At 33.6% G+C, this 23,708-nt stretch overlaps 1 protein-coding gene across 2 annotated transcripts in view; it reads left to right on the top strand.

Moving 5' to 3' along the window:
- Positions 1-23,708, top strand: part of LOC129948957 (fibronectin type-III domain-containing protein 3A) — a 249,002-nt gene that overhangs the window by 64,987 nt on the left and 160,307 nt on the right. The window contains exon 3 of one of the 2 annotated variants that reach the window (XM_056060117.1): positions 16,161-17,483. In XM_056060117.1, the coding sequence (XP_055916092.1) occupies positions 16,473-17,483 (1,011 nt within the window). In that variant the 5' untranslated portion in view covers positions 16,161-16,472. The remainder of the gene's footprint in view (positions 1-16,160; positions 17,484-23,708) is intronic. The other variant, XM_056060118.1, reaches the window with a different exon arrangement.

The following is a 23,708-nucleotide window of genomic DNA, read 5'->3' as shown; positions in this document are numbered from 1 at the left end:
ATTATTTATTATGGTTTGTTTATGACATTGGTTTTGAGAACTGTCAGATTTATTTTTTACACTACATAAAGCTTGTCAAATTTCATTCTGCTAAAATGTCTTTAAACTTAAGTAAATCTTTAATTTAAAATCAATTTTATTTCAATTTCTAAAGAACCGATCCGAAAGTAGTAAAAATATAATTTTCAATCCTTCGACTTTAAAAGAAGCACTTCCTTCACAAAATTCCGGTGTGTTTATAAAGTCTTTATAGGTTATGCTTTACCTTATGTCATAAACAAAAATTATCACTGCTTAGATTTTTGAACAAAGCCTACACAAAAACAAAAATTGAATAATGAACAAATCTTCTGAACTTCCCTGACGGTTGGTTGTCCCACCAACCCAATGGAAGTGGCAAAGACAAGATTTTTCAAAAAATGTCAAACCAATGAAAACTTTTCATCAACCAAACAACAAAATAAAAAAAAACACCACTTCACCACTTTTCACAAAACTTTTCAACAAATTCGTCTCAACTTAATTTCCATAAGCACATCTTGACAACGACACGGAAAGAAAAGTCTAAAATGTACTTTACCTTATACATATACTTGTACGTAGCGTTTGGTAAGGTATACGTGAACGTAACATAGCTAGTCCATTTTTGTATCCTTTTGATGATGATGGAAAAAAAGGTTTTTTAAACTTTTTTGTTTTAATTAAAAGTTATCCTTTGCAACGACACAGAACAAGTTCCTTCTATCAGACCACCTGCGAGTCTTAAATATTAAATTTAAAAAATATATATCCATACTATACGTTACGTATACACCTACGTACGTAAAAGATGTACATAGATATTATAGAGGATTTACCAAAAGGACTTCGGACCTCTCAACCGCCTTCCTTAATTTGTATATTTTTTTGTTTAATTCTACTTTTTAGTGCTTCACATTGGAATTCGAGTAGTAGAAGTACAGGTATAGTGCGTTCGTAACGCAAATGTTTAATTTGTCACACGTCACCGGCACCATGTTGGTTTTTTTTTGGACCGATAACAATGGCGGGCGGACGAGACGAGGCGATGAATGTTATTTGCCGGTCGGTGTTGCAGTGTTTTTTTTTTTTCCTTACCTTGATGGTGGTGTTGACTTGTGGTAAAGGTGTAGTAGGTGGAACTGTCATCCAAACGAGTTGTTTATCACTTTTACGTGTCAAACTGACAGACATAATACTTACGTTTGTTTGTTCGACTGCATGACTAAATGGAATACTCATACCCGTACCATCATACCTATGCTCAAATTTTGTATTCGTTTCATCGGTCGGTAAGCCTTATAGAAGGAACATGTGTATTCTTCCTTTGTTTACCCCCTTGGTTTGGCTTTATTTTGCTTTGTTGCAATTTGCAACAAACTTAAGGCTGTATTGTCATGTCACAGTCAGTCCAGCCAAACAGTACCAGTAAGTTACACACATTGTTGCCAGATATAAAAGAAGACTTTCAAGTGCTGATTTTTATTCAAGTGAACATTCAGACTTTAAACAACAACATTAGAGTGTTGTGCTAATTTTTTTTATTTATTCACTTCTTTAAATTGTTAATACAAATAGAAAAATAAAAAAAAAATGTAAGACATGACAAATGGGTGTGACCATGGACAAACTAATTTTTTATTATGTTAATTTCACAAAAATCCAACCCCCTCGCAATTTAACTAAACTTGACTCAACTTAAAGAAGACGATGCCATTAAATTGAATTATTTTTTTTTTGATTTTTTTGGAGTAGACAAAAAGTTCTTATTTCTTACTTTGTAAGTCTTTTTCTTTTTGTTTACTCTTGACACTTCTTCATTTCTTCATACACTAATGTTATAAATGTATAGAGTAGTGTAAGTCTGGGTTTATTTTATTGATTGATGAGTCATTTTGTAGCTGACGTTTCTATTAACATAATGAATTTACGATTGTAAGCTGTTTCTGTCTGGAAAAAGTCGTGTAGGGTATACATTTTTTAAATTTATTGCCAATGACGTGATTTGTTGGGGAGTACATAAAACATTCATATAATAAAAAAAAATAGTAAAAAATGCAATTTTTTTAATTGTTTGTTTAAAAAAATAAAAATTCCTATAAATCATGACTGAGAATGTCAAAAAGTTTGACTTTTTAGCTACATTTTTACAGTTGTATTTTTAGACCTTGTGCTATTACTTAAGACATTTGTCCATTAAGTTCTAAAGTGTTCATTGTTGTCTAGATGAGATGATTTATTTTTTGACACTTGGAATGGGGATGCTTATAAGCCTTGGGACTCCATTAACCTAATTTCGAACATTTCGAACAATGGTTACGTGTAAATTTGTTTTAACTTTTGAAAAAGATTTTATGAAGTTACAATAAAGTGGAAACAAAATGTCAGAAAAAATTGAAAAAGCTTGCTGTCAAAATATTGATTTTGGCATTTATAAGCTAGACAAACACCTGAGAAAATCTAATCAAACTATATTGAAAATGACAGCCTAAATATTGAATAATTAAGGTCCAATCGTATCTGCAGTCCCAAAAATCGAACTAAGCAGTGACAGATTGATGATGAAAAGGCTTTTTAGTAAAATGCGACAGTTCTGCTCATTATTGACGTATGTATCTCCAGAGGTGAAAATAGTCCCCATCACCATTTTCGTGGTGAATTTAGAATTTTTAGTAATGGTGTAGTTTTTAACTTGTGAAATGTCAGGCAATTTTATTTTCTCCGATGGAATTGGTTAAAAAACACTCGGTAAAAATTCGAAACTGGGAAGTGTGGGAATGTTACCGCACTACCATCGGTCAATCAAGACTAATTTTTGAATTAATTAATTTGAAAATCACTTTAGGGGAACTCAAGAGTTGCAATACTCCTAATAGGTTTTTCACCATTAGCTCATAATAGTTGGTTATTCTTAACGTCTGAACATTATCTCGTGCATTTTAGACGGAGTTGGTTTGACTCTGCAGTTTTTTAACTTCAAGATGGGTTTAGCAGAAGAGGAGAGAGGAACACCGGCTTCTTAGATGGGTAAAAGAAGCGCGCGATTGAGGAAATAGAGGGATGTCACAACAGGAATGAGGTACGTTAATTTTACCAAAAGGTAAATAAAAACCTCCTAAGGGTACCAGCCACGAACTGAAGCCTGCAAAGACCAGGGGAACATCGTAGTAGAACCTTAGTCTATGTTGAGAATGGCGAAAGAACACTTCTTCAAATTATATAACAATGACGAACCGAATTATGCTGTAAGGGAGATAGAACCACTCAACCAAGGCGACGCAGATCAACAATTCCTATCCAACTTCGACCAAGTGAATATAGCTACATATATCTTAACTGAAGTCAAACAAAGCTGCTGGGGCTAACGGCATCTAATGGCATATCGACATAATTGGAAGATCAAAGCGTAATGTCAGTGGAGCGTTTTTGAGCATTGCGACCGAAGCGAAGAAGGTGGGTTTAGTGGTCAATAAGGGCAAGACCAATTATATGCTGTAATCAAAAAAAGACACTGAACAACGACGTCTTGGACAAAACGTCACCATGGACAGCTAAAACTTTAAGGTAGTTAAGGACTTCTAGGCACCGCCCACCATTATTAAGACACTCATCATTCCGGTTCTCATTTATGACGCTGGAGCCTGCACCCTGTCAAAAAAGATGAGAGAGTCTTAGGATGCTTGGAGAGAAAAATTCTTCGGGTGATTTTTGGTCCCGTACGCATAGATGGAGAATGGAGGAAAAATCTGATTAAAATAGAACTTTCTGATCCTCCCTTGTGCGCTGAACTCGATCAAAAACTCGATGAGCTTACAGCAGCTCTCAATAATGCCATCGAAACTGCCCCCTCACTACAGTACAAGGAAAGAGGAAACTATGTTGGTGGGCTGCTAAACTAGAATTACTCAGGAAAGGTTGTAGAAGGCTTTTCAATTGTGCAAAAAAGACTAGATATCCCCAAGACTGGAACTTCTATAAGGAATCCCTTAAAAAATATAAACAAGAATTGAGAATAGCCAAAAGTTCCTCATGGAGATCCTTCTGTAGCTCAATAGAAGAATCCTCGGAGGCATCAAGGCTAAGACAGATTCTCTCTACAAATCCAAACATGTCTAGTTGTCTTAAAAACTCAAATGGTACATGGACTAACTCTTGCGAAGAAACGCTATTAGACACCCACTTCCCAAATAGCTTCCTGGGTCGGGTATTAACTTAACTTTTCTTCAAGGTCTTGTTGCAAAAGAAAAATAGACATGGGCTCTGAACATTTTCGAACCTTATAAATCTCCAGGTCCAGATCAAATCATACCAGCTGAGCTACATCATACCATCGATATAACTTTGCCCATCATTGAGGTGATCTTTAAAAAGCTGTCTAGATCACGTCTATATACCTCAGTGATGGAGACAAGTTAAGGTAGTTTTCATTCCCAAGGCTCGCATGTCAACCCTAAAGATCTAAGACCTTTCATCATTCATTCTCTTAACTCTGGCACTACTGATTGATATCCAAGTACGTAACAGAATTGATAAGATACTATCGATTTCTCAGCTTGCTTACTCCAAAGGGAAATCGGTAGAAACAGCCTTGCACACTCTAAAAAGAATTATCCAATACTAGCTAGAGCAAAAGGAATATACTATGGTTGCCTTCCTGCCTCCTGGATACTGAGGGCGCTTTCAACAACGTTGACAAATCCACTATAGCTTCTGCTTTGACGACCTTAAACGTCTAATACTCACTCTGTGAGTTGATAAATCTAATGCTAAAAACGCATGATCATCAACTCAAACATAGAGATTTTTGTACGAAGAGGTCTGTCGGTAGAGGCACTCCACAAGGTGGTATTCTGTTCCCTCTCCTGTGGAACATAGTGGCTAAAAAACTACTAATATCCCTTGAGAGGGAAGGCTTCAGAGATTACGTATGCCAATGATGTTGCTATCACCGTCACAGGAAAACATCCTAATACACTGGGAGACCTCCTCCAAAACGCACTTAATATGCACACTAGATGGGCTGATCACTGCGGGCTTAGTATTAATCCTCAAAAAACAGACCTCATCCTTTTTACAACATACAATACAAGATCCCAGTAGTAGTACATCCTTCAATTAAAGGTAGACCACTTATTTTTACCAATGAAGCCAAATAAATTGGTCTGATATTAGACAAAAAATTAAAGTGGAAACCTAATATTCAGGACAGAGTTAAGACATTTTTTTTACTTGCACCCTCAGCAGCTTTAAACACTCTCCTCCATCTAACACTTCTCGACATCTTCAGCAGAAAAATGGCCGCGAGTACAGCTACTACTATAAGACCCAACGCCTCATCTCAATCATCATATTGAACCTCTTCGGTTCTATACCAAAGTACATAGACTAAACTATTCCTAAACCCCTATTTCGAAAGAACTTCCAGGTATCCATTCCATCCAGATATGAATGGGAAGACAAAAAACTCCCGGATGGCGAAAACATTCATTTTTACACAGATGGATCGAAGATAAATGAGTGAGTTGGTAGTGGTGTGTACTCAGAAAAGCTTAATTTAAACATCTCTTTCCACCTCCCTAATCATTGTAGCGTCGTCCAAGCGGAAATTTTAGCGAGCAAAAACGTCCTCTCCTGGTTAAGAGAAAACGTGTTTCGTATATACTAAATGAACAATTATTATTCCACGAAGGTCTTTGTTTTGAAACTTTAAGATAGCTCCAGCATTTGTTTTCTTCCATACTTGAATGCCATAAGTCTAAACGGGTTTAAGTATTTCCTTATTGTATTTCAATTTGTTCTAAATAGAAAGGTCAGATGTCTTTCCTATTAACCAGAAAATTATTCTGTATTCTCCAGCCCTTTTCATTTCTTTTAGGTGTTCTTTTTTTCGTTTAAGCTTTGCATTCTTAGTCTTTCGTTATGTACTGCATTTTGCAATGTAGCTTAGGCAACAGATCTACCTGGCACCAATATTGCAGTATCATCAACAAAAGTGGCCATGAAAGCGTTGATATCCACTAGAATAACGATTTTATATAAAAACAAACAAGATTGGTCCTAGGACACTTCCTTGCGGTACACCAGACGATAGCATGTCAAAAACGAGTGTGTTTGAATGGGCGAAGCGGTTCAAGGAAGCATGTTGATCGTTTGCGCATGTTGATCACGTCTGGCCGTCGCCTAAGCATTCGTGCATTGTCTTACGAGTTAAACATCAACAAAGAAACGGTTCCCAAGGTGTTACACGAAATTTTGAATATGCGAAAGATCTGTGCAAAGATGGTCATTAAGTTCTCACCCATGAACAAAAACAAATGCGGAAATCGATTTGCGAGGATCTGTTATCTCATCCCCACGTTGCCTCCTCACCCACCCTATGGCCCCAATATTGCTCGCTGCGACTTTTTTCTGTTCCCAAAAATGGAGTCGCACTTCAAGGGAACTCATCATGGCGGCGTACAGAAGGTCCAAGAAGCTTTAACCGTAGTGCTAAGCGGGCTAACTTTGGTGGACTACCAAGGGTGCTTCCAATCATGGGAGAAACGTTGGAATCGTTGTGTAGAGTTTAAGGGAAGTATTGTGAAGGTCGATAGTAAAATTTTTCCTAAAGCTTCATTTTCTTGTTTTTTATTTACAAATTCCCGGAACTTAATTGCCACACCTGGTGTATATAAAGTAATCCGAATTCAAATCCTTTTCACCTATTTAAAATTAAAACTCACCACACACACTTTAATTTGTCTATTTCTATGCAAATTACAGTAATAAATTTCGACGTTAGAAGGTTAGCTGTTTTTCGACACCAAAATTAATAACTCTTTTATTTTCATAGAATTATCAGCGCAAATATTTCAAAACTCTTTCCACTTACATTTCTATCATCAAATTCAAAGTCCGCATCAATAATAATGTGGGAGTCATGTATTGTATTATAATTTTGATATAATTTTCCAAGAATTACAATCACAGCGAATACGACTCCCTTCCCCGTTTTTTGTTGATAGGAATAATTTGCGATGCATTTTCGATTCGTGCCATTTTTCCAATGAATGATGAATTGTAGAAAAATGTCTGTGTTTGATTTGTTTAACAAAGAAGCAGAGGAAAATGTTGTTTACAACTTTTGCGCACAACATTTTTCAATGAATGATGAAAAATTCTATATAATAATCAGCCTCTCCTTTCAGCACAATCACTAAAAGCCCAACTCCCCCCCCCCCCTAAATTCACAAACAAATTATAACAATAACAAAAATAATGTGATTAAATATTTTGTTATATTGTTTTTTTTTTATAATCTGTGTATCGTGGATATGGAAGAATGGCAGTCGGGAGCTTTAAGTTAACTACGCGATAAAGACGACAACGCGACGTAGACGTTACCGCTTCTGGTCAGCCATTAATTGATTATGCACTCGGTACTACACCGACGAAGACGACGACGACTACGTGGCCGAGCGGGGAATAAAATTCCTTAGTGGATTTTATTGAATCGCACCTACATTTTTTTATTTACTTGTTCACTTGAAGTTCAAGGCTATTTTTGTGGTTCATTGTATTGAAGGTGAAAAATTATATTGGTTTCTATATGTAAGCACAACAAAATAAGAAAAGAACGAAGATTCACTGAAAACAAATATTTCTGTGGAAGTTTTTTATATTCTGTTCTTAAAAGAAGGACTTTTAACCTACGTTGGGCGCCACTTTGAAATTTTAATATTCTATATGTAAACACAAGAAAATAAGAAGATAACAAAAAATCACTGAAAATAAGTATTTCTGTGGAAGTTTTTTATATTCCCAATGTTCTTAAAGGAATGATTATTAACCGACGTTGGGCGCCACTTTGAAATTTTAATATGAACAAAATATCTGTCACATCAAAGTCTTAATTATTTTGACTTTCTGTGGTCATCTTCTTCCACGATTCTCTGAACAATACAAATTAGCAACAATGGTATATGTATGGCCTAGCGTTGGGCGCCATTTTTTATTTTTTATATTACTAAAAACCGATTGATGGAATTTGCTTAGTTGCATGTGTATTTAATCAATAAGCATATTTTCTGACAGAGATAAACAATATACTCATGATGCAGATAAATTAAAAAAATACACCATTATTTGCACAAAATAAATATTAAACAAACAATTTGTTGAACTTTTTATTTTTCTTTCTTCAAAGAGCTTCGTTGATTTATTATTGCTTTTATTATTGTCTGTTTAAACAAAAAATATCCTAGAAAATCAATATTTACCAACAAATACTAAATAAAATAAATCTCTCGGTATACATTTATTTTATATTTTATTTGTTCATATTTCTTTCTTAATAGTTATTTGGTAAATATTATTGTTTTTTGTTCTTTTTTGATAATTACCTTAAGTTCATTTCGTTTAATATCTGACCTGTCATTTTTGTTGCAACACATTTCATGTTTACACTGTTTACATTAATTGTTGTTGAACACTCCGTCAAGACAGAAAATGTCACTTTGATTGATTACTTTGACAATTTATTAGTTACGTTCACTTTAAAATGTAAATTTGCAAAGGTTAGTGGGATTTTTTGACAGTTATTTTGTGACATAAACTTAAAAATGTATAATAAATATTTCTGACAAGATTGTTTCGCTACTAAGCAATTACTTGTTTACCTGAAGAAATGGGAATCAACCTGACAACTAACAACGATTGGAACTTTTCAACATTTAAAACAAGACGATTATTATTGCACCATTCCCTGAATAATATTAAGTCGTCTTGCAAGAGAAGACAGTCAGTACATCTGACTATTTTTTTTTAATTTTAATATCATCAGCATATATTAGGATAGACGAATTTTGTATGATCGAAACCAAGTCATTTATAAATAAAACAAATAGAATAGGACCAAGGTGACTACCCTGGGGGACACCAGAATTCACAACAAATTAGCTTATATTTGGACAGACGAATTTTGTATGATCGAAACCAAGTCATTTATAAATAAAACAAATAGAATAGGACCAAGGTCACTACCCTGGGGGACACCAGAATTCACAACAACTGAACTTAAACACTCATTACTAAATTTCACACTATAACGTCTGTCTTGCAAATATGAGGAGATCCAGTTTATGAAACTGTCGTTAAAACCTTGCTGTGATAGTTTTATGTTTTATGACACAATTTATCAAAGACCTTGCTGAAATCAGTAAAGATACAAACAACTTGTTCACGTTATTCAAAAAAAATCTAAAAAAAAAGACGTAAAGTTAAACAAATTAGTAACAGTTGAATGTTGAAACCATGCTGAAACAGTCAGAAAGAGTTAAATAAAAAATGTTGCACATATCGTCAATACTTAAGTTTCAAAATAAGTGATCCCAAGTGATCGTACATTATAAGTTAGAAAGGTTTTCAAAATTACACCTACTAAAGTTAAATTCCAGTTTTTTGTTATTAGATAGCATATAAGGTGAAGCCATGATGGCGAGCTTCGTCAACTATTTTGATAGCAGAAGAAATCAAAGCATATGGTTTCGGAGAAAAACACCAGATCGAGTGTTTTTCAAAACAGTTCTTCACACCGTTTAGTTTACTTAAGCCACATGAACAAATACCATCTGTTAATAAAACAACTCGTTTTAAGATGACGCGTTTATTGGAACGTAGAAGTTATCGTCGTTAATTTGAAACCAATTGAGATCGGGTAAATTAAAATCACCAACAACCAGTACTTCGTTTTCAGGCTCTAAAGGATTTCATAAACCTCGTTCTTGGAGCTTCAAGGTATATATGCTGATACAATAGATAAATTTCCTGTTGCCATTTTAATTTTTGAGCATAGTATTTCGATGTCTGTTGATCGAAAGTCGTCAATCAGAGAGAGTATTGTTGATATTGACAAAAATTCCGCAACCGGCGGCGTTTGAATTGTCTGAGTTATTACGATCACGTCTAAGGACTTGATAAGAGGAGCCAAAAAGCTCAGAGTCCAAGATAGAGTTCTGGAGCCATATTTTCGTCAATATTATGATATCCTGAGGAAGATTGTTAATGGTTTTGTAAGCCATGTTGGTCTTTGTCCGAAGTCCATTTACGTTTTGGTAGTAGATAAATACCTCTTTAAGCTGCTTTGACGGTGGTTTAGCGTTGTCCGATACTGACGAAAAGCGTTGTTCAACTTATTCCTAAATTCATGAACTATTACTCCTTCAGGCCAAAACGATGGTCAAAATATGGAAAATTGAGTCAGGAGCACGTATTTTAAAGGACGAATACTTGGTATGGTTACGATGGAACCCAACTTTTCGGACAAGTGATTTTTTTATGTCAAGTGCATTTGTAAACGGTGCAAGTTTAGAAAGAAATAATATTTTTTGCCCTTCAACAGCCTTTAAGGCCCAACTATAATAGACTTAACCGAGCTTAAGGGAACGAACCAATACGCAGTCTTATATGTCACTAACCATAGAAGACGTTCTTCTCAGTTTTGTTAAATTTCGCTAACTTTCGCGCAATTACGAAAGAGCCATTTAAATGGCTCGAGCTTAAGCAAATGTCAAATTTGCTTAAGTTACTTGAATCCATTACGGTTACTCTTTGATTTGACGATAACTTCCGATAACTTTACGTTCGGTTTTGACATTAGCTTAGTTTCGGTTAAGTCTTTTATTTATAATGGGCCTTTAGTCCGGATATGTCAGTGAAGTAGTTTCGTTGGTGAATTTTAAAAAAATATGTTTTTTGACAAAGTAGAAGTCGAAGAATCCACATTCAGTAGTTTAGGTGCTGCTATCAGGGGTAATGTTAAAGAAGAAATAGATAACGAAGCAAGTACATTGTTGTAAGAGTTAAAATTGGCAACTGGGCATGATATTGCAAAGTCTTTAAATACGGAGGTTGCAACTTTCTATGGTATGTGGCATAGATATATCAGAATTTTTTTCGTCAAGATCAACGTTTTTACGTTTGGTTATGGTTTTTGTTTTACTTCCTCAATCAGAAGTTTTGTCTTCATTAATTTTATTTTCAATATTTCCGTTGGTGCAGGTTAGATTTTCCACTTTCTTTGAAAGAAAAGTAAAGTTCTGGAAACAGTGGCGCCATCTATCAAAGATTTTCTTGTAGTCTGTTTTTGTTTTTCTTCTAAAAACATTGACATTTACATTTGACAATATTTGTATAAGGTTTGAGAAAAGTTTGGAACTTGTTTCGACCACTTGTATCAGCTGCCTGTAGAACTATCAAAGTTAAAGCTAAATTAACTTCTACTCTTTCCCTATAAATCATGGATTAATTTTGACATTTTTTTTTACATTTATTTAAAACCATTCATATGGGTATTGGGTTACTTCAAAACTTTCTCCAACATTTTAGATGACTTTTGTTACATAGTGATGGATTTTAATGGCAGTTCTTGATACCGCACTGTCAAATGTTTTCCAAAAGACTATCTCACTCCAAGGGCAACTTAATGGTCTTATGTTTCCCTAATTTTATTTATTAAGATTTCTGGCTGTCAATAACCATTACTGATTACCTTTTGGTATCAAAAGTCCATAGTCCAATCACTCTAATCAACTGAAAGCATATTTGTAGTAAAATCTGCAAAAAAATAAAACTCTATTTAAATATTAACATTAAAATAAAAAAAAGCACAACAGCAATAATTCTAGGAATCTTAATGTCAATAGAAATAATCTTAATTCTAGAATAATATTAACCTACACTCAATTAAAAGATCAACATTTACACAAATGCCAGCTCATTATTCAGCAAACACCCAAATGCCCAGAAGCGGATTAACTTATGAGTAAGTTTAAGGCACCTTTTACATTTGACACAAGATTGTGAACAATTTTTTGACAACACATACAAATGTCGGATTTTCAGTTTAAGAATTTCTGTGTCCTGAAGTTTTGACACTTAAATCATTGTTGAAATAAAGTGTAACAAAACTTAAAAATGACAATTTGATAGTTCAGAGCAACGACAACTGAAGCATTAGGATTTCAACTGTCAGATTGTTGTACTTCAATACTTTGTTAAACATTTGGCGGAAAACACAAATCTGAGATGTCTCACATACTCTCTTTTTGTGTCAGAGGCCTCTAAATGTCAAATACCACTCTGTATAACATTCCTACAACAACTGCTTATAGATTCCTCCATTCGTTTAACTGTACATACTTCTGAACAAATGAAAATAAATACAAACAACAATATTAAATTCATTCATAATTACCACATCCGATTTATGAATTAAAAATACGCGAACACGAGCGCGCGTTTCATCAATTTAGTGCACTCTGCGACTGCACTCTATCTCATACATACACACAACAAAACGGCACACTGTCGCTCTATCGCGCATTGCAAAACAATTTTTCTTTCATCTGTCATGCGTTGTCGTCATAATCTGTCACTTGCAGTTGGAATTCAATTTGATCCGTGGTAATTCCAAATGACACAAATCGCACTACCTTATCTCTCTGTCTCCCTATAAACGCATAAAAGATTACACACACACACACAAAGAAAACGTAAAGTAGATAAATCAAATTTAGAACAACGTTCTCATTCTCGATCTTTACGTTGAGCATCTGAATATATTTCTGTCATGGACATTGCAGCTGTCAAAAAAAAAACACGAAAATATTCAAAACATTTGTTTTCAAATGTGAACTTGAAGAAGTGCAGTTTTGAAAAATAAACTAGTAAATATAAATTTAGAGTCATTGAAATGCAAAAAAAATACTAAATAAATAAATAAGAAATAAACAACGAGCACAGGAAGAACATGTTTGTTGAAGATAAGCAAAAAAAGAAATTACGACTGTGATGCTGGCATAATTTGTATTTATTTTTATCAGCAATTCGTCAGAGAATTTTCGCACACGTTGTCGTTGATAATAATAATTTACACACGACTACCAATAACACAGAGTTGCCATTTGCACCTGCTTTGTTATTTATTTTTGGTTTCATTGTCAACATGACTTATCTGAAATAGAAGAAAAATGACGTTTAATTGCGAATTGTAAACAACAGTTTTTAAAAAGATAAAACAACTGTCAAATTTGTTTCAATTGACATTAATCGTGAAAAATAATCAAAATCTTCAAATTTTTCATCTGTATTTATTTGCTACAAAAAAAAATATACAATTTCTGTCAAGTTGTCTGAGAGGAAATGAATTAACAATTACCGCCAAAAATGCTACTTAAAATTGCCACTATCCCAGAATAGTTAATGAAAGACTATTCAAATGATCCTAATAGTTATTTGGGTCTTTCGCGTCAATATGTGTCATTAAGAAAAGTTTACACGAAACAACATTGTTTGATCAAAACGTCGATGACATTTTGACATTCTTTCTCACTCCCACTCAAAAATATTAAAACATTTCTGCCTCACTTTCCTTTCATTTTTATCTCGTGTGAAGAAAATTTAATTATGATGAAATGTCAAAGTTAATAGCTTCAAAAAGTCTAATGTAAACACCGTCTAATGTGACAAACTTTTTGTTTGTTGTGTTTGACAGTTGTTAGAATAATTTTACAGACTTATGTTGAAGTTCCTTACTAAAGGCCTTATTTTACTCAATGTTTTTTCTGGCAGTATTTATGTCAATGTCATCTTCAAGAAAAATCAACAATTTTTATCGAATCTACTTTGAGTGTGGAATCATTTGACATTTATAGTTCAATTGACCCTACTCATGTAATTGGGTAAGTCCAACCGAACTTACCTTTTATCATATGATTCACAAATTATAAAACAAACATATTTTTAATCAACATGAAATGTCAAAAATATGTCATCAATCCTGTAAAAGCAGTAATGACATAAAAACTGACATTTTAACTGAACGAACTCATGTCTAGCATATTCGCAAACAAAATTTAACAGAAATGTTGGAATGTTCTTGCGGTTCTAGGGACAAAGTTCAAATATTTTTAACTTAAGAGTCTACGATCTTCATTGTTGCACCTTTGGAACTCCATCTTGTGGAATTGTAAATTACTTATAGTAGTGTGACAGCTGAAGCCACAACTACGGCAATCAGCCGATGAACAAATGTTAAATATCAATTATAATCTGTCAAATTTGCCCAGAAACTTCAAAGTCTTTACTGTGGAAAATTATGAAGTTGAAATTGAAATGAATTCTCCTGTCATGACACTTTAAGTTGTCATTGTTTATGTTGACAGATTCGTTAAGTTCAATATCACTAAGTTAATAGAAATGTCAAATTGAAATTTCCACGTGGAAACACTGCAATTGACGGATGTGGATGCTTTTACAGATCTGAGTATTTAAACATTTCTTGACAAATATCAATTATAATCTGTCAAATTTGCTTAGAAGCTTCAAAGTCTCTACTTTGGAGAATTATTTGAATAAATCTTTTAGAAACATATTGAAATTTAAATGAGTTCTAATCTCATGACTTTAAATTGTCATTATTTGTGTTGACAGATTCGTTAAGTTCACTATCACTAAGTTAATAGAAATGTCAAATTGAAATTTGCATGTGGCAACACTGCAATTGACGGATGAGGATGCTTTTACAGATCTGCTTTTACAGATCTGAGTATTTAAACATTTCTTGACAAACATCAATTATAATCTGTCAAATTTCCACAGAAACTTCAAAGTCTCTACTTTGGAGAATTATTTGAATGATTCTGTTAGAAACATATTGGAATTTAAATGACTTCTTGTCATAACTTTAAGTTGAAATTGTTTGTGTTGGTACAGATTCGTTAAGTTCACTATCACTAAGTTAATAGAAACGTCAAATTGAAATTTGCACGTGGCAACACTGCAATTGACGGATGTGGACGCTTTTACAGATTTGAGTAACTAGATCATTCTTTTAGAAAATTTTACTTACTATGTGCGTGTCTAAACAAATTAAAACAAAAAATCATATTTAATTTAGAAATGTGATGTAATACCACGTTTCGTCGTTCAAGAGATGAGGATTTTTTTTTATTACAGTTTACAGCTGTATAAATAACAAGGGTCAAATTTGACACTCTCTCGTAGTATCCGTTGAAAATTGTGATCTACAAATAAAAACGAGTGTGTTCAATGTCCATATTAAACGTCAATTATAAAAATGTGCCAGACGAAAGGGAGGTATTATTATTATCCTGGTTAAAGATTATTTTTCGTTATCAGAATTTATAAGAGAGGGGCTATTTTAGAATTCGATTTTGATAATTTTGGGGACAACCTAATCTGTAGACAGCAACGCCGACGCGACATTAAAACATTTATAGATGACCAAAAAGTGGCACATAAAAAACAGCTTGTTTTAGTGTCATATATATTTTTGTATACTCTTGTTATCTCTTCTTTGGGAGATATGAGATATTGTATGTAGGATTTAAAAGAAGACATTTACTCTGATGAATCAAGATTAAAGGTCATCATCATCATCATCAGAAAATTGATTACAATATGAACCGTGGGGTAAAAGCAAAAAATAAATCACTAATGTCTACGTTATTCGTTGGTGGTCAATTGGGAGTAAGATGAGACAAAAAAGGGAGGAAAATTAATTTCAATTTTGTTTTCCTTTTGTCTTAAGATTCTTCAAATATTTATACATATGGACGCACGAAGCTCGGAATGTTCATATGTCAAAAGGAAGGAGTTTTTAGACTTAAGACAAAGTGAGAAATTGCTTTTTGAAAGAAGTTCATTGTGATTGCTTTATTTCAGTTGAAGATAGATTAAGAGATTAATTTGTTTTTCTTTTTTGTTGTGTGGTAAGTCTTGGAAAAGTGTTTTCTTTGTATTACATTGTGTTTAGGTTGTCTTTGGTATGACAGTTCCTGTAAGGCTCTTTTACACTATCTCACTAAGTTTTGTAACACAGTAATCAAATGTGAAAAAAATATTGTAGAATAATGCGAAACAAAAATCGTTTTGTCAGTCGCTGTCATACGATTTGACAGGTGTCAATACAAGAATGTTTTAAGAACAAAAACTTGTTTACTTTCAGTGCTTTTTAAATGTGTTACCTAAAGTCTTCTGAAAGTCCGTAAAAAAACAGATATCGTAAAAAGTGGATAACTAATATTTTTGCACCACCTTACAATTTTATTAATTTTTTTTTCTATCAATTCTAAACATTTCAGATCTAAAATAAAGGAATTTTCTTCTAATAATATAAAAAAACTAAAATAAATTTCTAACTGCCGTAAATCTACTCGCCACGTAAAGAGACGTAAGCCCCCCTCAATTTTCTAAAAAAAATTCAACAAACAACCGAAAGAAAATCTAGAGACACAGAAATGACACTTCTTCATCCAAAGTGACATTTTATTTTTTGGGTTTGAATTAACAGAAAACTACGGCCTTGAAGGGGATCATCATTACTTGAGTCTACTTTTCATACATAGACAAAAAAATATAAAATATAGTTGTGATTTTATTTGACAGAAAAAAGCATGGTCCGCATGAATGTATCGGTATCATCGCAAGAACAACATCAACACAATCACATTAATAATAACAATGCCGTAACATATAACAACAGTAATAGTAATAACAACAATAATAACAACAACAACAATAATAATAACAACATTAACAACAACAACAACAACAATAATAATAATAATACAACTAACGGTCATAAACACAAACACAAACATTCAAATAATAAAAATAATAATAATTATCAAAGCGGCAACAAATCAATAACACAAGTAGGGATGGTTGTAGGCGTGCAGCAACAACAACAGCAACAACAACAGCAGCAGCAACAAAAACAGCAACAACATCAACACTATCCACGACATCACCAACAGTCTTCACCAGATGGTTCAACATCTTTGTCGGCGTCACCGCCACTTATTCAACAGACGGCATCAGCGCCCCAGGGCGCTTCCTTAGTACCGCCCTGTGCCTTGCATCATCCGCAACAGCATCAGCAACATCAACAGCAACAGTTGGCAGTTATTGCTGCAATGCATCACTTGGCCGCGGCCGGAGCTGGTGGAGTACCCATGAACCACCATCAAATTCACCATGCTCCACCACCACCGCCTCCACATCACCATGCCCTACATCCACACCATCATCCACCACCGCAACAGCAGCAGCAACAACAGCAACAACAACAGCAACAGCAGCAACAACAGAGTGGTAGCCAACAACAACAGCAACAGCAACAACAGCAACCCCACGAAAACGGTCATGGACCGAATAATGGCAATGTAAATGGCAACGTTAATGGCGGCGGAGGTGGTGGTGGTGGCATGAATGGTGTTGTAGCCACAGCAGCACCAGCTCCCCAAAATCCAGGACCTCCCCAGCCGCCACCTCCAACGCCGGTCTACATCCAGTATCCAGGAGAATTTTATCCTGCTGCCGAATACTACATACCACATCATCATGACAACATGTGCCCGGCACACCACCAGCCGATGTGCACAATGCCTTCAGAATATGGTAAGGTTGCCAAATAATGGTTTCTTTTGAATTTTTGTTTTTGTTATTTTTTTTTCTGGAATTTATATTCTAAATGCGAATTTTGTAAAATAGGATTTTGTATTATGTTATTTTTTTTTCTTCCTCTCTCTCTCTCTCTCTCTCTCTCAACCTTAAACAAAAAAAAAAGTATCCATCTATCTGTGAAAGTATGTACCAAAGGAAGGAGAAGCGAGCATAAACATTGTTCTTTTTATGATTTGATGGTGTAGATGTTAGATACGACGACACGTATAGAAAGTAGGTTCCTTCCACAACAAGCTTACGTTTGATTTCGAAGAATCTGAACAACAATGGCGTGATTCACACTTTGTTATTTTAACAGAAAAAGGAAAAAAGTCATTGATATTAGTGAACGACGACGCACACAAGTGTATACATAAGTCCTTAACTTTAATTTGGTTTCTTATTTTTGATAAAAGGGATTTACTTCGAAAAACGTGTTTAACAAAATCTGATGTTCGATCAATTGCGAATGGAAAACAAAAACAGCTTGTCAACATAATCACGCCATCTTGCTTGGTTTTTTAAAATATTTTAAATACTTCCGTTTCTATCGAGTCAACATGTTCAATGTTATCAAAATTCTTCTGATATTCATAACAAGAAACAACATGTTAATCCGGCTTACTGGGTACCGACTACTCTAGTTGTCAAAATGAAATATGTCAGTAAATAAGAATGGCAACTTAAAGTTGCTCAAAGTTGCTGAATAATTTCTTTTTCATCACTCTCTTATTTATCGACGGATTTCACTTCCCCTCTTCTTACCAAGGTCATGAAAACGCTGATGAATTATCAGCTTAAGAAACATCTCCAAGATCGAAATCTTCTTATGGCAAACACGCTTCAGCTTCGCCTTGGCCTGCGTTACGTTGGGCCTGCTTCGAAGTTGCTTTGAATGACACTTCCTATTTGACATTTCTAAAATGTCATTTCTGTCATTAGCAGCTGTTATTTTTTCTGCGGAAGTAGCTTACACAGCCTATAATAACCAATGGCAAATGTTTGTTGACTTTTTTAAAGCTGTTGAGCTGTCAGACAAAGCAAATGTTCAGTAAATTTGAACTGGAACTTCCGTTTGGGGTCACATTACGTAACATTACGTTATTTCCTTACGATTGTCAAATGAACGTGAGGTCGAAGCTTCATTGCATTTCTATGGCTGAACTCCTAAACGTCAGGCGATGCCGATGCTGAAGCGTGTTTTTGTGTTTCAGCAATTAATGACTGGCAGTACGACTTTCGTAGAAAAAGGTCTACTGGTTTATCTCATTGCTTATCTCGCCGAACAGTAAAATACAACTTTTGGATCGTTTTGCAGAAAATAAGACTTTTGCGTTTGATATTTCAAAAGCATATCATAGGGCTTGTCATCATGATTAGAAGAATCCCTCCTTCGTTATCGTTAAATTAGAAATAGCCGTTTGGGCCGTTTAATACTAGTAGAATTGGATGCATTCAACTCTAAGAACCATAAAATAAATGATGGTGTGCCACATGGCTCTGTGTTGTCTCCAACATAATTTCTCGTTTTTATTAATGATATTCTGTCTTCTAACAGATTTATTTGTTTTGTTGACGATAATACTCTTAGCTTTTCGTATTCGTTCTCAGAATCACATTCCTTTTCTTCGGTTGAAGAACTGATTTGGCTAGAATCTATAAAACACAAAGCTCAAAGGTCATAGCTTGGGCTGGTACTTCAGTAACATACTTAAATATTTTGGCCAGTATTGAAAAAAAAATCTTTTAAAATGATTGGTGATAATGACATAGTCGAGAGGACCTACCATTTTTATGCCGAATCCAAACGATTGAAGATTTTTCAATCACTCGCCAGAGGCAGTCTTAGTGCAACAAAAACTTTAGATGAAATTTATTAAAACCGAAACCTCTGGCATGAAAGTCTCACGCAATAACCGTAATTTTTTTTGTACCACATAATAATATCATTCAGACAATTACGTCATTCGGACATCTTCACTCTTTTTGACACTTATGTTAATAGCTCATGCTTCAGTAAAATCGCCAGTGAAATTTGTCCTCTTTAACTGTTCAACCATAGTACTCGCCCTTCTAGTTACCCTTAAGTCCAACTTAAGTTATACTGTGAAGTACAGAGATTAGTTCTTTAGCAGTACTTCCCGAATGTGTAATGCATTAACACACTTTGTTTTTCTTTTGTTATGGCAACGTTCAACAATTCAAAACAAAAGTACACTGAGTTCTTTTTTCTGACCCTTCCTCTTTTCCTAATGGTCACGCTGTATTTCTGGCATATTTAAGATATTCAAAACTTTTTGGTGTGTGCAAATTTTAAGAGAAGGAAACTTCCAATAATTTTCTTAAAGTCCTAAAGTGTGTTTTGTATATTTTAATCTGACTTTTTTTATAAAACAAGACGTTTCTAACTTCAATTCCAAAACATTAAAATTATTGACAGCTTAAAAAATACATTACATTAGGTGGCGCAGCAGTCCATTGAGAACTAGGACCTATTGACTTATAACTTTTAACCATTCCTGTGTGCGAGCAAAGTTGTCAGAGTGGAGGGGACCTACAGTTTTATGCCGAATCGGAACGGCTTATTTAAGAAAGAGCTTTTCATGACAAGAATTACTCTTGGAGGATTTGTCAAATCCTTGCAAGAGGCAGTACCCGTAGTTTTTTAACTTTCCATAGGAAGTTAATGTAATGGGTCCGATTTGCCAAATTGAAAATTTTGACATTTCTCGGCGTTTTAAGGTCCCTAGGCACGATTTTTAGAAAGATGTCTGTGCGTGCGCGTGTATGTAAGTCCGTACGTTCGCGACGTTTTTCGTTGTCCATAGCTGAAGAACCAGAAGAGATATCGACTTTAATAAATTTAACTATACAGATAAAAAATCAGAAAGATGCAGAAAGGGTTCTCAAGAAAATTGCGTGTGCGTTTTTTTTACCATAGTAGTTTAAAAAAAGGTGCAAATTTTGGTTAACCCCAAATATCTTATGAACCAAAAATGTTAGAGACTTGAATTAAATTTTATATGGTTAATGGTTTTTTATAAATCAAAAAAACTGAAAAAAAATGTTCCACCTCGAAAATTCTATGAATGGAAAATAATTGTATCTCCAAAAAAATGTGGTGCAAAGAAAAATAACGTTTTCTGGTAAAATTTTGAGAAAAATCGAATTGACATTTTTTTTTTTATAAAAAACAAAAACCTAAAATACGCATTACTCAAAGTTGGTAAAAATTGATTTTTGACTCAAATATCTTTTCAAAACTTGGAGATATTGACTTTAAATTACTTTTATCTTTTAAAAAAATATTGTTTTCAATATTCAGTAAAATTTTGAGAAAAATCAAATTGACAGTTTTTTTACAACAAATAAAAACCTGAACAAAAAAATTAATAATAGTAAAAATTCATTTTTGTCTCAAATATCTTTTCAAAACTTGGAGATATTGGCCTTAAACTACTTTTATCTTTTAAAAAAAATATTGTTCTCAACATTCAGTGAAATTTTAAGAAAAATCAAATTAACAGTTTTTTTACAAAAAATAAAAATCTAAACCATAAAATTAATTAAAGTTGGTAAAAAATCATTTTTGGCTCAAATATCTTTTCAAAACTTTGAGATATTGGCCTTAATATACTTTACTATAGATTTCCAAACTAAACTATCTCCTAACTAAGAATAATTCAACTTACAACTTTTTTAACTCAACATGAAAACCTACAAACTTTTAAGCAAGCCAAATAGTCAGAAGGGATGGGAAGCTATCAGCATCGCAGCCTCTTTTTTTCTTGTTATGACAACGTTCAACAATTCAAAAGCAAATTACTTTGAAAATACATTTATTTAAAAAGTTAATGTTGGAAAACTACTTTTTTATATTTTTTTCTTATCTAATTTCCAAGGTATATAATCCCTGGTCTTTGTCCAAAATTCTAAAGGATTAAAGAAGATATACCAATGCACAATGGTTTTGCAATTTTGAATATCAAATTGGGTTAAAGATTCCACATTCTTAATGTACAGTTGAAAAAAGAATCTCTTTACTTTAAACTGATTGAAATTTCTGTAGACATTTTTTTTATTGACATTTTTTTTGAGTGAAAAAGGTTGAGTTGATAAATTGACCGACACACCGTGGGTTTTGGCCAATCTCAGGAAACTTTGTATAAACTTCCAAACAGCGGGAAAGGGTAAGACACACTGTATACCATATTGACTTTGAAAATAAGTTTTCAATATTACCCAAAGCGTAAAGCTAACTTTCTGTCAAAATTTCTAGTGGAACACAACTGTCAGTGTCAAAATAACCTATGATTTAAAAAGATACCATTCTGCATCTGCCAAAAATGTTTGTCTCTCTTACTCAAAAGCCTTGAACTATCACCAAAATAGTTTATATTAATCCCAGTCAAGTATTTTTCTGTACTAAATTTCAATTCCGAACTAAACCCTAGCTTAGCAAAAAAATGAAAGTTCTATCAACCTTACACACAAACAAAATTCAAAACAATAGGATTCATTCCCGTAGGTAAGCCCCCATATGACATTCTTAAGTCATTAAATAAAAAAAAAGAAAGGAACTTGATATCAAGAAATATACGAGTATCTTAAGGAAAGGAACTCAAATATCTTTATAGGCTTTAGCGTATGTGTCCCTTAACAACAACAAATTAAAAATTATGTTCTGTTTTCTGCACATTCATAAAAATGGAGATCTCTCACCTTGCCATATTCCTCCACTCACGTTCACACCTTTTCTTAACATGTGAGTGAGGGCTTCACAATAAATTAAAAAAAAAAAACTAAAACAAAAAGGGTTCTCACATCATAATCCCTTAGCAAGGTGCAAGTAAATTCTCCTTAAGCTTTTTTGTTGTTATACGACCTTATGTAGGCATAACTCGTTGCTTCTGATGATGTTATCAACCCTTTATTTCCCAAAAAAAACAAAAAAAAACGAAAAGAAGATATTTTTCATTCCACATCTGGTATAAGAAGGTTGGCATTGGTTAAGGTGTACAGGTCTTTCTAAAGACGTCCCATTATGAGTAATCGTTTTCTTCTTTTTGAAGACAATGAAATTTATAAAGAAGTCCCCACAGCCGTCTTCAAAAACAAAAAAAAAAGACAAACAAAATTCTCATCAATTATTAAGCTGACTATATCCCATTTGTCACACATGACAAATAAAGCTAAGGGTATAAAAATATCCAATTAAAAAAAAAACCCAAAGTCTCAAATTCCATTCCATTATAATTAATACTCATAAGCTTATTGTCCCTTTGTTATAATATTATTATGTCAATACTTTTGCAGTCATCAGAAAGTGTTTAAATACAACCTAAACCACCTCCTCTGTCTCTTTAAATTCCATATGTCATTTTGACATATCTATCAAGTGTCATACAACAACGTTAACGTTCACTTCATCAGTTTAACGTTTAACCTCTGTTGTTCACCAGTTAAATAAAAACTTAAGCATTATTTTCATAAACCCATCATAGACATATTCCCTAAAGACTGTTAGAGCTGGAAATCGTTTAAGACAATCAACTCTCTCTAGCTCCTCTATAACATGCAAAAAGCAAGACCGGGGGAGGGTTTTCTTTCTTCACACTTACATATTCTATAAGTTTAAGTATGTTTTACCACAAGGAGAACCTCCTATAGGAAATGAAAAGTCCATTAGGAATTCAAAACCTTCATCGTTCGTCGTCGCCACCGTGCTATGTCGTCTTTTGTTATTCTCTAATATTATTTGATTGCTTATGTTTGCAATTTAATATGCTTATATATCTATAAGTAGTTGAACAGAATTATTTATTAGGTAAATAAATTATGATTTCAATTGGCAATATTGCTTCAAGGCTATTTGTTCTAATATCCAAATTCTGATAAATTAACATCTGTTTTTGATAATAAATTATGCAAGTGCATCGCTCCTCGAACTATTTATTGGTTAATAGTTGATGAATTTAGTAGTGTGGTCGGGCCTTAAACCATCAATCTAATTATATTTTTATCGAATTTATTGAAAACCAATAATTCTGACCGAAATCATTTCTATATCATAAATATTTAAAGATTTATTTAAATTTTGTTTTGTAACGTGTTAAGGAGCTAAAAACAAAAACAATTTGACAGCTGTCAATTTCAACTTTTAAACCTAATAATGTAGCTATAAC

This window comes from Eupeodes corollae, chromosome 3 (genome assembly GCF_945859685.1).
Source record: "Eupeodes corollae chromosome 3, idEupCoro1.1, whole genome shotgun sequence".
In the NCBI taxonomy this organism is placed as follows: Eukaryota; Metazoa; Arthropoda; class Insecta; order Diptera; family Syrphidae; genus Eupeodes; species Eupeodes corollae.
The sequence above is the reverse complement of the archived record's forward strand: the minus strand, read 5'-3'. Positions and strand labels throughout refer to the sequence as shown.